The sequence below is a fragment of the Haliotis cracherodii genome, unplaced genomic scaffold (genome assembly GCF_022045235.1).
Source record: "Haliotis cracherodii isolate W230 unplaced genomic scaffold, xgHalCrac1.p SCAF_3, whole genome shotgun sequence".
Classification (NCBI taxonomy): Eukaryota; Metazoa; Mollusca; class Gastropoda; order Lepetellida; family Haliotidae; genus Haliotis; species Haliotis cracherodii.
Window position 1 is genome coordinate 9,439,098 of NW_027266286.1, and position 16,741 is coordinate 9,455,838.

General features: G+C 41.4%; 1 protein-coding gene across 6 annotated transcripts in view; it reads left to right on the forward strand.

Annotated features, from left to right (window-relative positions):
* The window catches only part of LOC139475045 (palmitoyltransferase ZDHHC18-B-like), a 92,021-nt gene that overhangs the window by 28,174 nt on the left and 47,106 nt on the right, over window positions 1–16,741 (forward strand). For all 6 annotated transcript variants that reach the window (XM_071258270.1, XM_071258269.1, XM_071258268.1 and 3 more), the window contains 2 exons: window positions 598–758; window positions 11,237–11,395. In XM_071258270.1, the coding sequence (XP_071114371.1) occupies window positions 598–758; window positions 11,237–11,395 (320 nt within the window). The remainder of the gene's footprint in view (window positions 1–597; window positions 759–11,236; window positions 11,396–16,741) is intronic.

Here is a 16,741-nt window from a genome sequence, read left to right on the forward strand (position 1 = left end):
GCTATGAGCAAGTGGCCCTTGTTTATTTGGTACATGTTCATGCAGTCTTTGCCGGTATAACTACATGTCATGTATCATCCATTCAACTCCCTCATCTATTTTGACATCTTTAGACCAACTTATGTATCACTTATATGCTATTTCAGTGAGCTGTGATGCATTGGTGGCCCTGTGTTCTTAGGTGCCATGATTGGCTGTGCAGAGTTGTGTACCTTTGCACAGCTTGAATTTACTAATAATGGGTTCAAATCCCAGGTGAACCCTGATTATGATCCTTGGATTGTCAGCTCCCGAGCTGTAGGGTTTCACCAAAGTTGTCAACGTCTAAGACCTGCATCACTTCAGATGTACCCCATTAAGCTGACATGCCTTGATATAACTGAAATACTGTTGTATTTAAGACGGTGGTAAAACCCAACTTCCTCTCTCCTTAATTTTTCCTGAAATGCTTTCCATTTGTGGATATCATCCATTTTATTTGTGTAACACTTGTGCATGTTTGATGGAAGAAGAAGGATGATATAAACATAAGCACATGTACATGCAGACAATCCAGACCCACGTTGTGTATTTAATCCCACTTCCTGATTGTTTCAGCTGTGTGTATCTGGCTGTGGAAGTTACGCCAGCAATTCCCGCCATTGGAGGGGCCTTGTTTATATTCGTCATGGCAACATTATTCCGAACAAGCTTCAGTGATCCTGGAGTTATCCCGCGGGCAACACCGGACGAAGCTGCCGAGTTAGAGAAACAAATGGGTAAGTAGCACACAAGTAGCATCTTAAGACCAAGCTTTGTGAGTTCGCTCTCTCTTCTGTGTGGAATGGCATCTCCTTTCTACACTTCTCCCATTGGTTGGGAAAGGGGTTTGGGGGGAGGGGGGGTGATGGGTGACCCAGTGGTTGAAGCAGAAGCAACTTGCTGTGCGGAGTCGTGTCCCTTAGCTGTGCCAGAAACCCCTGATCGTGGGTTTGAATGTGATTATGTTACTAGGTTTGTCAGCACCATACCCGTGCTTGTGGGTTTCAGCTAGTGTCAAACATTTAGATGTGCATCACTTCAGACTTTCCCGACACATCAAACTGACATGCTTGGATATAATTGAACTATTCCTCAAATCGATGTTAAAACAGAAACTTACAGGTTTCCGTCAAGCCCCCTGTCCATGCCCTGTTTCATCCTTTATAAGGCTTACACCAGCATGCTATTTTTAGCACATAGGTATTTTTCCCACCCACAAGTTTATAATAACCAATAGCATACTTTACTCGAACTTAAATAAATTGCAATGACAGGGATTTATCTAGACCTGTCTAGAGGCTGTTATTGGGCCCCAAGTCTGCAGCAAATGTTTGTAGAAATGTCTAAATTGGACTTACACATTTCCCAATTCATGCTGGTATAGTTATAACAAATGGAATGGCATTGGAGGGGTGATTTGTATTATATCAGGTCCCCAGAATGTGAGTCCCCTCAAATAAAAGTTCCTTAGAATCAGTGTGAATCACCATGAGAGAATAGCTGCTAGTGTTACATCGTAACCTGAAAGAGTTGGTAATGGTACTGCTTGGCCCAGTGAGTAGGGCAGGTCTTCAGTATGACCTTGAGGCTTGAACTTACTGAGGTCCTGCCAGGTCGGTGCGACCCATCTGATGGTGCTGCTCCAAGATGGCCTCAGAGCATGGAGACCTACTTTGTGTCGTCACATTGTTACTAAACCCATTCCATGCGTGGGAGTGAGCTCAGTGGGAAATGTTTCCGGCTGGTTCAAGTAATAGTTGAGTAATTACATAACGTGGCCTGTATTTGTTAAGGTGAAGTTGCCTTGTGAATACTGGGACTTAAGCGAAGAAGAATTTCTAGAACTTTTAATTAATATTAGGTTTTCATTACAATGTTTCATAAATATGAGGTGGGAATCATGTTCTTTTTCTTGTTTATTTCCGAGTGTGAGATGTGTAAACATGGAGTGTCAACAGGTGTGATACGCAGGCATCTTGAATGTTTGGTAGCTCCGGTGTATGGTGTATCCATGAAGTAGAGGAACAAGGCAATACACATGGTGATTTCATTCATCCGTAGTTGGGGACAATAATGTGATATGAGGTGAGGTGTTTAGTAGTGAAGACGGACAGGGTTGAAATTCAACATTTAATTCATTTTGGCCTAATATCAGTTTTTGAAGCCCACAAAATTACTAGAAGCATCTAAATCTTGTTGCTAGAAGTCACAGTTTATCATTTCTATATTGCTAAATAGTTCATGGCTCCATATTGATATTTCCTTTGCAAAACAAACCTTGTGTGACTTACAAGGTCCCTAAACCCAGGAAGTTCAAAACATGCAATTAAAGCATTAATAGTTCTTATTAAATATTGATGCAAAATATAGGCCAATACTGTATCTTTATGATAAGGAAGAGTGTGAGGCTTATGGTTCTTTGATAAATGTAAAATATTTACCAGGTTCGTTGCCGTTGGTAACATTTTTTCAGTGTCTTCTAATGTTAATGATAATGTGATGAAAGGTTGTTAAGGAAGAATTTGTAAATGTGCTTTGGTAAACTCTTTAGCTGGGAATCAGTGGAGATTTTGTTATCAGTTATGATCAGTGTCATACCAAATTATGTTTAAAGATGGTACTTGTTGTTACCCTGTCTGGCGCTCAGCATTAAGGGGCTAAAACAAGGACTGGTCGGCTCGGAGTCAGTATACTGTGTCTGAGTGGGGTATTCATGTTAAACTGCGGCATCATCAGGTATCTCCGTGAGCTGGCACTATGTTCGGCATTAGTCCGGATGAGGACTAGCAGTTAATACACGCACACTTTGGCTCATTGCGTCATAGCATCTGATGGGATGAGAAGGTGATCATGTTGCTATATAGTGCAATAATCTTGAACACAATATTAAACCCCATTTCTCCCCACCCAATGAGAGGTTATTATTATTTTAAATGTCTCTTACACTGGCTGCTGACAAAATCCCCAGTATCAAGCATTTATTAATTCATTGCCTTTATCCTGCTCGTTTAAATGGTGACTGAAAGTAACTCTAGATAAGGACAAGCTTTTGTTAATAACAGTTGTTTTGTCCAATCGTCATGGTTACTGCATCATGCTTTTAGTAAATATATTTAGGACACTTCAGTCACTTAATGACGTGTGTAATTGGTTCTTCCTCAAATGACATTCAGCAGACATATATACTCTTATTACATTGCTCATTTCCAAAGGACACCAGCATTCAGATCCTATAACCATGGTAACCAAATCGCTCCTACTGGTTCCAGACAAAGCAAGCAGAATGGTCGTTGGTAGGAACGTTTAGATAGTAAGGCAGCTAATGTAGCAGACTGACACTCTTCCTTGATGGGACAAATGAATTTATCAACTATGTTAGCTTTGAGAATGTTGTGTCAATCTCAACTGGAAAATAAGGTTGACACTACCTAATGTATGCTGTAAGATGACATGGCCATGAAAATTAGGATTGGGTGGTCAAGCTGTGTGATTTGGGTCATTGTGTCATCGTATCTGATGGGGTGAGAGGGTGATGGTGCTTTCCGTCACTGGGTTGCCTGGTCCAGACTCAAATATTTACAGGATGCTGGGATTGGCGCATTCAATGAAATTATTTGTCAATTTATACATTACAGAGAAAATTGAATTCTGTCCATAACAATCACTTCCTGATTAAAAAACTATTTTTAAAAAAACAACCCCAAATCCCTTAACATCTTGAAAAATAGTGCCTGACTCTCACAGTGATGGATTGTGTCAAGTTACTGGTAACACTGTCAATGTTAATGTTCTGCCATGTTGTCATCGTTTGACTGCTCCACCTTAACTTTGTAGTGATGGTGAGTGAATTAGCATGTTTAATTCATTTGACAATATTTGAGCCATATTTTGGTAAATTGTACATATGATTTGGTTAAAAGTTAAAACACCTTACCACATTTGATGTGATAAGACTCAATTACATAACTGGTGACATTTGAATGTCATCTCTTCATGCAACACATTCAAGATGATAAGATGCTTGCTGTTGATGTATTGATATTGTACATGACATTCAAGTAAGACTGAATCCATGTGACAGTAGTGGATTTTATGTTAAGTTATTGGATGTAAGACAGATTTTATCTGCCATTATTTGTCGCTAAGTGACACTGATTCAAATCAAAGAAATCTGATACCATATGAAATTACACTGTTGTGATTATGACACAGTATTGCATGTCTTTTACACGTTTAAACATTGTGTGTTTGTAAATACTGATCTTCATAATATGGGCCAGCTGTGAAATTCTCTGATACAGTTGAAAATATTTTTTTTATTATGGACATTTTTCATGATACGGCATTATTTCTGTCACTCAATTCCAAAAACTGAATTTTAAAAGTATCACCCCACTAATAATGTCTTATATGCTCACAGAATTCCAGTTTGATTATTAACATGGCTTCCATAGTAGCCATTTTGAATATGTGATTTTCTTCCCAATAATCATGTGCTATTTATATATTTATTTATGTGTTTAAACATGCGTTAATGAAGCGACATATTTATTTACAAGATATTTTGTGTTTTCATTCTTTAGCAACCACTATGATTGTCACTTCCAAATTTATGATTTGTTGATATTCCAATGAATTCCAGGGTTACTAAGGGTGGCCTTGTGGTTAAAGCACTTGCTCATGATGCTGAAGGTCTGAGTTCAATTTTACAATGTGTGAGGCCTTTTACCGGTGTTCCCCAACAGTGATATTGCTGGAATATTCCTTAGAGCGCTGTAAAACCATTCTCACTCACTCCAATGAAATCCTGTGAGCTACAGGACCACACAGAGACTTTATTGACCAATGATTAGGTGCGTTTCTGGTGTACAAAACTCTGTATGGTTGGACAACACAGGGACTGTGATATCATTGTTCAAGGAGGCTTGAAGACATTATTGCCACTTTTTGTTCCGGAAGCCAGACCCCATGCTACAAAGTGCAAGTCAGTGTAGCTTCCTGAGATCCTGATTGGACTACTTTCCAGTGCTCTAAATCAATCTGCTACACACAGGAATTAATCACCTAATGTGGCTTATTTCCCCTGCCACCTTGTGTTGAGCAGACCACCTGCTTCCCATGTGTGGGCAAGCTGACAACTATACTTTCATGGGGTATAATGGCCGTCGTTAGAACTCAATGACTGTCTTCCGAACCAACTACTAATTGAATGAGGTTGGATGGTTTGAATTACTCGTATGGACATCTTCGAAACACATGGAAGCTTGGGGAAATTTAGCTATATTTTTGTTCATTTTGCTGTGGAGATTCCAAGGCAGAATAGGTCTCCAGTACCTCATGATAGTGGTTAGAGCAGGCTTATAACAATGAGTGGCTTACTGTTCGTCTTTGTCTTCATGATGACATGGATTGTACTGAAACTGTCCTTCACAGGTTTGCTTTGCAGAGTTAAATTAGGTGACTACATAGATTGGGTGGTCAGGCTTGCTGATTGTCATCGTATCCTAATTGTGTGATCGATGCTTATGATATCATTCCCTTGATTGTCTGATCCAGACTCGATTATTTACAGACTGTCATCATATGGCTGGAATATTGCTGAGTGCGGTGATAGACAGCAAATCAGCAAGCTTGGTGCAGACTCATTTGTTTAGAGGCTGCCAGCTGTGATGTGCTTGGAATATGCTTGACATAGCTGTAATGTTTCAAGTTAACAACTGTGACCATGGTCTCAGTGGATTTGGTCTCAGCGTCTGCCCAGAGACAGCATTAGAAACTGGCACTCATCCTGTAGTCCTTACCAAACGACCCAATAGTAAAGGTATCCTAAGGATTAGTAGAAATTGGCTATATGTTATCATAAGGACTAGTGGACAAAAACTGTTCGTTTCTAACCCTGAGAGAGCGGAAGGTGGGTGTGCTACAGCAAAAGATGCAAAAAGATGGTACTTGGTGTTACTCAGCCTGCCACCCCGCATTAGGGAGATAAAACAAATACTGCTTGGCTCGGAATCAGTATGATGTGTCTGAGTGGGGTACCCTTGTTCAACATAAAACAACTGCAAACAGACATGCAGACAGACACGTATGTTACTCACGTACACGCACGCACACGCACGCACACACGCATGCACACATCCATAAATGCATGCACATTGCTATATTATATATAATCCTGAATGCAGCAAACCTCAAGGCCCACAGGACTCTCTTAACTTTATACACTTAGACAGGGATGAGATTACCACAATGACAGCAAGCCGGTGCTAGGTGTGGATGTTTATGGAACGAGTGGCAACCAGGAAGAACAAATCTATGCTAATAGTAATGGATCCTTCTCAAGTAGGGTGCCATAGAGGGTACGAAGTGGCATAAAGCAAATATACCTCAAGTCTGTGAATGTATCCTGGCATGCCATGCTTCACTGGAAATGGCTGTTATAAAATTGAAAGATTGAATCAAATTCCATGGTTGATTAACTAGGCAATCGGTTTATGTGCTTTCGCATCACAGAGTGATGCAGGTTCGATTCCCATACGGGCTCAATTTGTTGCCTGATCTTCTTTACTCGTATGTTGCTCTAATCATGGAATACTGCAAAAACTGGCATTGAACCCCATTCTGGATAATCAGAATAACGATCCATTAAAAAGTCTGAAGAATACTTTTTATGTCTTTGTTGTAAATTGGGCAGGACAGAGCAGTGAGAGTGTTCTCATGCAGTGCACCGTTGTCTAAATCAGGTAAATCATCCAATATCAAATTGTCAGAAAAAATCGGACAGCTTGAACAGTTCCCAGCAATACAACAGTCAGCCGGCATTGACCAATAACATGAATTGTCTGTTCTCTAAGGAGCTGGAAATGCATTAGATTCAATAAGAACAAATTCTTGTGTATGGCCAAGTAGGCCATGCTGGATTCTATCAGGCTGTTGATATAGATTTATGTTGCCTGCTTCTTATTTCATTACACAGGGTATAGAATTCTTAAGAGACTTTGTGATAATGATATAGAGCCAGATTGGATGCCGACTACCGACTACCGGTGGAAGGTGTGTGACGGTCGTGGCAGCGATGGCGCTGTAGAGGATGAGGCAGAGTGATAGAGCATGATAGAGATGCTTGGTTGTCATTTAAGGGCAGTTGACTGTTTCCGGATCTTTTGTCACTCTGTTAAAAAATGTATGATGCTGTTCCCCGTAGTAATGCTTGAATTACCGATGGATGAGTGGTTTGGGTGGTATTCAACATGTTCATAGGTTTAGGTGGGCGGGTATTGTGGCAATTTAAAATAATATTTATTTTCTGGTTTCATGTGGCATCTGCTGAAATACAAAATATAGCACTTGAGCGATTGATATATTGTACTGAAACGTGTTATACTTACAGGTGAAAGTATTGAATTTCAAGTTTGATTGAAACAGTGAAAAATGTGTTTCGTTAATCTGGATATTCATTTATCTGAATGATTATGATTGGAATGGTGCAAACTGGATTATCAATGGTTGACTGTAAAGATGAGAATGAAGTCAGCATAACTTCTAGTGAACATTTTAGACAGGCCAGATACAATGGATTTGCTTCATGGTTAAGAAAGCATTTGTTCTTCATGCCAAACTTTAACAAGAAAACCTCAAGCACCAAACAGTTTTAAATGAAAGGATCGTTATTAAATGTAACAGTTAGTCGGCATTTCCTCGGCAACCAGGTCCTTGTGTTGGGCCATGCTTAAAGGTGGCACTGTACTACTTCTGCTATTTGGGGAGGTAACTCATTTAGTTCCTGTTCTATTTATAGCATATCGCTATCTCGCAAACTGACGATTCAAGTATCGTGTGTACCAAAGTATCCATGAAATCGTTATAGCCCTCTTGATGTCCCAAATATAGGTGCAGTATGCTAACTAGGACTGCAAGGTATACCGGGATATTGCAATACACTTTCACTTTTCAAACCATACATACTGCAGGAACTTTTCTGTGTTCTGGAATATTGGGTAGAAAAATATTTAACAATTGTCCTATTATTTGCATTGATTAACCTAAAATCTTCACACAAGTTCATTCACAAATGATGTTTCCCTGTGTAATTGATTGACAAAACAGACGGAAAGGTGGAAGTGATGTTTCTCTCACCTTGTTATCTTCACAGTATCCATGCCGACAAAATGGCCGCAACTGACCATGCTGAGTTTGACATTGTAATTGTAATATTTACCTTAGTATGTAGAACTAGGATCTCCATGTACAATTACTGTTAGACGACGTCAGCCTCAATATATTGCCATACGTATCACAAAAAGGATATACAAGTCTTGGGCCAGTCCACAGCCTTAATGCTAAGAGCAGTGTAAGAACTCCCTCACTCACTTGAGTGAGGGGCGGTCGGGTAGCCCAGTGGTTAAAGCGTTCGCTCGTCACGCCGAAGACCCGGGTTCGATTCCCGACATGGGTACAATGTGTGAAACCCATTTCCGGTGTCCCCCGCCGTGATATTGCTGGAATATTGCGAAAAGCGGCGTAAAACCATACTCACTCACTCACTCACTTGAGTGAACCAATATGCCTGGCTTTCTTTCCTTCTTTCCTTCTGATCTGCTGTGTAATGAATTCATATTTATAAAACATTGATATGAAGAAGATTCAGTTTCAATCTATTTAAATTCTTTTCCTTATATTTTTGTGTGAGATTGGGATGACTGAATCGAGTCTGCTAGCAGCCGGCACAGAAATTATGACTTCCATGTCGGTTCATTTTCCTTGTTCATTTGTGTTCCTGCGAATGCCATTGCATTGGCACGATCCTTTCAATATGCAACAGAATCAGGAAATTGCGTTCTTTACCTCTGAAGAGCTGCTGCAAGCTTGTGTGAATATTCATGTTGTATTGATAACTCCATCACATGCTTTGAGGTTTTCTAAATATATGTGTTCACCTGAGAGTAAATGCGCACTAGGAAGACAGATGAATATTGAGTGGTTCTTTCACATGTGAATCTAAATTGAACATCGATTTCCTAGACCTTTTTGTGCCACTTTCTGTAGGCCACTGGGGCAGGCTGTCAGTTGGGTGATGTTTTCCTGATCACACAGAAACTTGACCCCTACTCCTGCATCTGTCCTCGGGTTGACAAATAAGGGAATTGGTTGTCACAATGAATGCTGGGTCTGGATCACTTCCTGGCTGCGACTGTCTTGTTGGCCTGATGACTGACAAGCTTGTGTGATAAGACTGTCCATTGATGGTCTTGTTGGCCTGATAACAGACAAGCTTCTGTGATAAGACTGTGGTCCATTGATGGTTTTGTTGGCCTGATACGTGATAAGACAGTTGTCCATTGATGGTCTTGTTGGCCTGATGGTCTTGTTGGCCTGATAACAGACAAGCTTGTGTGATAAGACTGTCCATTGATGGTTTTGTTGGCCTGATAAGTGATAAGACAGTTGTCCATTGATGGTCTTGTTGGCCTGATGACTGACAAGCTTGTGTGATAAGACTGTCCATTGATGGTCTTGTTATCCTGATAACAGACAAGCTCATGTGATAAGACTGTTGTCCATTGATGGTCTTGTTGGCCTGATAACAGACAAGCCCCTGTGATAAGACTGTCCATTGATGGTCTTGTTGACCTGATGACTGACAAGCTTGTGTGATAAGACTGTCCATTGATGGTCTTGTTGGCCTGATAACAGACAAGCTTGTGTGATAAGACTGCTGTCCATTAATTGTCTTGTTGGCCTGATAACAGACAAGTTTGTGTCATAAGACTGTTGTCCATTAATTGTCTTGTTGGCCTGATAACAGACAAGCCCCTGTGATAAGACTGTTGTCCATTGATGGTCTTGTTATCCTGATAACAGACAAGCCCATGTGATAAGACTGTTGTCCATTAATTGTCTTGTTGGCCTGATAACAGACAAACCCCTGTGATAAGACTGTTGTCCATTGATGGTCTTGTTGGCCTGACAACAGACAAGCCCCTGTGATAAGACTGTTGTCCATTAATTGTCTTGTTGGCCTGATAACAGACAAGCCCCTGTGATAAGACTGTTGTCCATTGATGGTCTTGTTATCCTGATAACAGACAAGCCCATGTGATAAGACTGTTGTCCATTGATGGTCTTGTTGGCCTGATAACAGACAAGCCCCTGTGATAAGACTGTCCATTGATGGTCTTGTTGGCCTGATGACTGACAAGCTTGTGTGATAAGACTGTCCATTGATGGTCTTGTTGGCCTGATAACAGACAAGCTTGTGTGATAAGACTGTTGTCCATTGATGGTCTTGTTGGCCTGATAACAGACAAGCCCCTGTGATAAGACTGTTGTCCATTAATTGTCTTGTTGGCCTGAAAACAGACAAGCCCCTGTGATAAGACTGTTGTCCGTTAATTGTCTTGTTGGCCTGATAACAGACAAGCTTGTGTGATAAGACTGTTGTCCATTAATTGTCTTGTTGGCCTGATAACAGACAAGGTTGTGTGGTAAGACTGTTGTCCATTGGTGGTCTTGTTGGCCTGATAACAGACAAGCCCCTGTGATAAGACTGTTGTCCATTGATGGTCTTGTTGGCCTGATCGATAACAGACAAGCCCCTGTGATAAGACTGTTGTCCATTAATGGATTTTTGGCCTGATAACAGACAAGCTTGTGGGATAAGACTGTTGTCCATTGATGGTCTTGTTGGCCTGATAACAGACAAGCCCCTGTGATAAGACTGTTGTCCATTGATGGTCTTGTTGGCCTGATAACAGACAAGCTCATGTGATAAGACTGTTGTCCATTGATGGTCTTGTTGGCCTGATAACAGACAAGCTCATGTGATAAGACTGTTGTCCATTGATGGTCTTGTTGGTTGTGTTTCTATCACTGGTGCAAGGCCTTCCCAGGGTGTTTCTGTCACTGGTGCAAGGCCTTCCCAGGGTGTTATCTACAACTATCTTCATATGGCTTTCAACTATCTTCATATGGCTTTTATTGCTACCCTAGATCCATAGTCAAGTGTCAAGAGTCATAAGGGTAAACCTACAGTAAAGTGACATTAAAACATGGAATCTGTGTCATATCAGGTTTAGTCCAAAACATGTGCACATTTACTAATAATTCCTAATATTGATCAATTCATCACATTTCTGTACAGAAACTTGATTCTCTTATTTGCATCTGTCTTTGTTTGTGTTTATGATGACTATGATTATGATTGTTGTTATTGCAGAGGTCCCCAATGCCAGCTCCCCCGGGACGTACCGCCCTCCGCCCCGCACCCGTGAGGTGGTGGTCAAGGGACAGGTTGTCAAGCTCAAGTACTGCTTCACATGTAAAATATTTCGCCCCCCTCGGGCTTCCCACTGCAGCCTTTGTGATAATTGCGTTGGTAAGTATGATGTCTGTGTGTCTTCCACACGTATGTACCACACCTTTCTGTCCTCCTCGTACACACTGGGGATTCAGGAATCACAAACCTGGGAATTCGGGGTAGGAATATAGGTCCCCAGCAACCTGTACTTTCACAAAGGAATTTCTTTTGTCCCATGGTTAACCGGGGTAGAATGTGACTGCGAGGTGTCAAAGGCGACCATTTTGGGAATCTGTAGGGCTTCCAGATTAGAATTGGTTCCTATCTACCTTTGCTGGTCGTAAGAGGCGACTTAATGAATCGGGAGGTCAGGCTCTGAGACTTGGTTCAGGGCGTGTCATTGTTTCCCAATTGGGTGGATTGATGCTCATGATGTCAATGACTGGATTGTCTGGTCATTGTGCTGAAATATCGCTGAGTGTGATGTTAACCAGGTGGTTAGACTTGGCTGTTTGTGTGTCATTGTACACCAGGGTCAAAGCTCGTACTGCCAGACTGGTTTGTCTGGTCCATGCCTAAAGGCTGGCCTGTCAATAATCGAGTCTGGACCAGACAATCCAGTGATTGACATCATCACTGTCGATCCATGCAATGGCGATACAATGACATGTATACATTAACCAAGTCAGCGAGCCTGACCCCCCGATCCCTTTAGTTGCCTCTTAAGACGCCTTTTACACACACAAACACACTCTCCCACCCACACACAAACACACTTACCCAGCCACCCACAAACGCACTCACCTACCCACACACCCACCCACACCCACCTACCTACCAACACACCCACCTACCTACATTCCCACTCACCAGTGTTCAAGATTGGGCCTGAATGTTAAGGGACCCTTGTCATGACCTTCATATTACAGGTTAGGATGTTGGGGTTCCCCAGATTCAAATACTGTAGGAGCAGACCTCTAGGACTCCAGAACCCCACCTAATTTCTACCAACTCTCACGGCACGTTTCCTTCCCAGCTGGAGGGAGTGTTCAGTATACTCTGGTGTACATGGTTTTGTATTGATTTCTGTACATTTATTCTGGAGAGATGATAAATGTTATAGCAGAATGGCTGAGCATGATACTAGGGTTGTATTTACCTACTGTTTTCTGATGGTAAATATGGAAATTTTTAGGAAAGGTGCAGGTCTTTATAGAGACGTATCCAGCACTTATTCCCGAGGGCAAGAAATCATCTGGGAGATATATCTTTAGCCTTTGCTAGTTATTGATTTCGGAAATAATAGGTCTGAACGTTTGCGTATGTGAAGGATATCCTTCTATCTGTTTTGGAGTCTATTATTCAGTGACTGAACATTATGTATCGACATGTTGAAACATGGAACACTGACAGAGCTTCATAGATCCAGCCCATGCCACTGTGCAAAGAGAATTGTGCAAGCTGGAGTCAGTGATGAAAAATTGATAATCTGTCGGTAGGTTTGACCTATATCTGCAGTTGCTCTTTCTCAATGTGAAGCTTTTGGGCATTGATTTTTGGGATAAAGAGCTGATACTGACCTTTGTGTCTTGCTTGGTGCAATGCAGCATGAATCTGAGAATATGTGGGAGTGTGTGAAGTATGTTAGTCTCAGATGTGTGATGGCAGGTGTTCATAGTTGAAGATCTTCTCATCTGATTCAAATACCATTGGTATGTTGAGAAGAAAAGGCCCCATGTATCTTGTCCATGCTTCTGAAAACAAAATGGGATCAAGTTGGATACAGATCTGAGCTCTAGATGCGTAAAATCAATCGCCATTACCCAATTAATTTTGAGTTTCTTGCCTACACATTCACAGAAAAATTTTAAAAAGCTACATAATTTACTTAATAAATTTGCTATAATCAGCCCCCATGGGATTCTGGTTTAGAATTGGTCCCTAGGAACCTATGCTTGTCGTACAAGATAACTATGGATCTGGTTGTCGGGCATACCCTGATGGTGTGGGACGTTGTTCATAATATCAATCACTGGTTTCCTTGTCCAGACGTGATTGTTTACAGGCCACCGTCATATGACTTAAATATTTGTGACTGTCGGATGAAACAAACAAACTATGAAGTGTATATTAGGGGCCTGTTCAAAAGTTTGATGTCGAATAATAATCTCAATTCCTTAAGTTTATGGGTTGGGGGATAAATGGCCCTGCAAGTTTTCCATCCAACAAAATGAACCAACCTGATTTCATAATGTGTAATATAGTAAGGGAACTAAACCAATCCTGTTTTAATTCAGATGCTGTTAGCAGTTGTCATTAAATACATCCAGTCCATCTAGTGTAGTGTGTAATATATGATGACAGATTTGATCTATAAAAAAACAACAAATTATTGTCAACACCCAGTAAATAAACCTCATTCCATAAACATTCCGAAAAAAAACAGGGCAAAACATGAATGTGTGACAATAGAGCCCACGGAACATGGAAATTCATCATTTTCAGAATTAAGTTTTTATGGGGAGTAAGGAATTCAGTTTTTTATCCGACATCAAACTTTTGAACTGGTCCCTCAGTCCACTGCACAGTACAACTTGACGCTGCTTGTGTACAAGCAATAACAAGATAAATGCAGCACAGAAAAGAGGAAGAGGAACTTTAGAGACTCATTATGCCCACTTTTGAAACTTAATCTTTTTTCTCCCTGCTGAATGATAATTATTCTTCAAAGATGTAGATATGGAAAGGAAATATTGTCAAAACAGACACCCAATCAGAATTTCTGTTTTATATTCTACCTCACCATACATTATACATTTTTTAAGCTCCTGACGGAAAATATCCAAGTATTAAAGGGAAAAACAAGTAATTACATTCAGAAATTCAGTTTAGATAATTGTACTACAAGTTGTAATCAGCTAGAGCCTAACGACTGGCCGATGAAGAAACCCTTCACCTAGACGTGAATCTCTTGTAACTTGCCGTTTCAGAATGAAAGGAAGTAAGTGCTGATACAGTCTTTGCCAAAACCTTTTGAGACTCGCCGAATATGACTCTTAGCATCATTTGAATGTAGTATTTATGTGGGCTTTTGTGAGGTGATCTCACTAGCCTAAACAGGGGCGGTAGGGTAGCCCAGTGGTTAAAGCGTTCGCTCGTCACGCCGAAGACCCGGGTTCGATTCCCGACATGGGTACAATGTGTGAAGCCCATTTCTGGTGCCCCCCACTGTGATATTGCTGGAATATTGCTAAAAGCGGCATAAAACCATACTCTCTCATTCATTCACTCACTAACCTAAACAGAATTTTACTAGACTCTGGCTTCAGACCAGTGGCTATAGTCGCAGACTGCTGATATCTAGATTCAGCTACTGAGGAATGTTTCCAACTGTTTCTTGACTGTTAGGCTGGGCCTGCAGGCGTACAGTTACAGATCTTGATGGTTGCTGGCCTAATCACATCTCCCCTGGGATTCAAGGGGAGCTGTCGTGTTACATGTAACATGTGTTTTAGTCTCCCCTACACTGATAGCTGTTACGGATTGCCCATGCATCCTGAAAGTCTGACATTGTATGGGCCAGCATTCTACTATATTGCTGTTAACAGGTATGGTGAAGTGTGTCAGGTTACAGTGCGAAGTGTGCTACTGGAACACCCAGGTGTTGGTAATGATGTTCTGAAAGAGCAGAGGAGACGAGCTGCCTGAAGTTAGTCCAATCAAACGGTCACAGAAAGTGTGGCATTTCCTTTGGGAAACAAAGACAGTTATGTACATTAATGTTTCAGTTTGGACCTTTTGTTATGCTGCACATTTAAAAAGTATCCCAATTTTTTTATAAGAAAGACTGGAAGTAATGAGGATATTTAGAAGACTAGAAATATCAACTTTAAAATTAGTCTGAATGATTTCAGTATTGCTTCAGTGTGAAGATCCGGGGTAGAAATAGGTCTTCAGCAACCCAAGATTTTGTCTTGCCGTATAAGGTGGCTCTGCTTGTCGTAAGAGAAGACTAACTGGATCTGGTGGTCAGACTCGCTGACTTGGTTGATGCCCGTCATCGATCCCAATTGTGTGGATCGATGCTCATGATGTCAATCACTGGATTCTCTTGTCCAGACTCGATTATTTACAGACCGCCATCATATAGCAGGAATATTGCTGAGTGCGGCGTTAAACAACAAACAAACAAACAAAACAAACAAAGCTTCAGTGTGTGTGTCTGTGATTGTAAGCAAGATCAGGATCCACTGACTCATGATGACTAAGGGATCGGGTCGTCAGGCACGCTGACTTGGTTGATGCATGTCATCATTTCCCAATTGTGTGGATCGATGCTCATGATGTCAATCACTGGATTATTTACAAACTGCTGTCATACAGCTGGAATATTGCTGAGTGAGTGTTAGACAACAAATAAACAATGTCATGGCAGTGTGTTTCCCTGTCAGGGAGTGAGACAAGCCAGTGGATGATGGCAAGTGGAACGATCCTTATTTTACCATCAGTGTGGCACAAAGACCCCCAAACATACAGGTCATTTGTTCCTCGGTGTGTCAGCTTGTGAAGGACATTGGATACTTTGGACCTCTGTTGTCCTGAATCACTACGCAGATAAAAGAGCGGACTTTGAAAACTGTTCTATAATAGATTGGATATTGTAATGAAAACTGTTCAATTGTGAGAGTGGACATTTTAATGGAAACTGTCTGGCCTGCTTTTGTGAACAGTTGCCGTCAGTCCAACACACAAGCTCTTGTGCTGAATACCTGTTTAATTGTCTCTGTAGTCGACAGCTGAATCCTGTACATTCCACACAGGTAATCTGGGTGAGGGGAAGGCAGCTCCAGACTTTACAGTTTGTTTTCATACTCTCACCAGACAGACCAATCAGCTTACACCCAGGATCCAGCCTCGGTCTCGGCATAGGTAGATCCAGAGGGAGATCGTGGGGTCCCCGTTTTTGAAAACCAAACGTATGTTGGAGACAGAAAAATTGCCTGGGAGAGGATTTTGACATTTTGGACCCCTCCCTTTTAAGAATGCTGGATCTGCCCTTGCTGGAGCAGAATAGATCCTTTGCAAGTCCTCTTTAGTCAGCGCTCGTGACAAGCATGGGTATACCTGCTACCCTACCCTGGGATTCTGGGTAGAAGTGGTCCCCAGCAGCTTGTGTTGGCTGAAAGGATTGGGTGTCAGTCTTCATGGATTTGGTGGTCAGGTTCGATGACTTTGTAGGTGCCATACCCTGTTGAGGTGGATCATTGCTCATAATATCAATCACTGGATTGTCTAGTCCAGACTGAATTGTTTACAGGTCACTGGAATATTGCTGAGTGTGAAACAAACAAAACAATCCTTGGTATAGTCCTGGTTAGTCATCTCTCACGCATGCATGACATTTTGTAGATATCATCGAGGGAT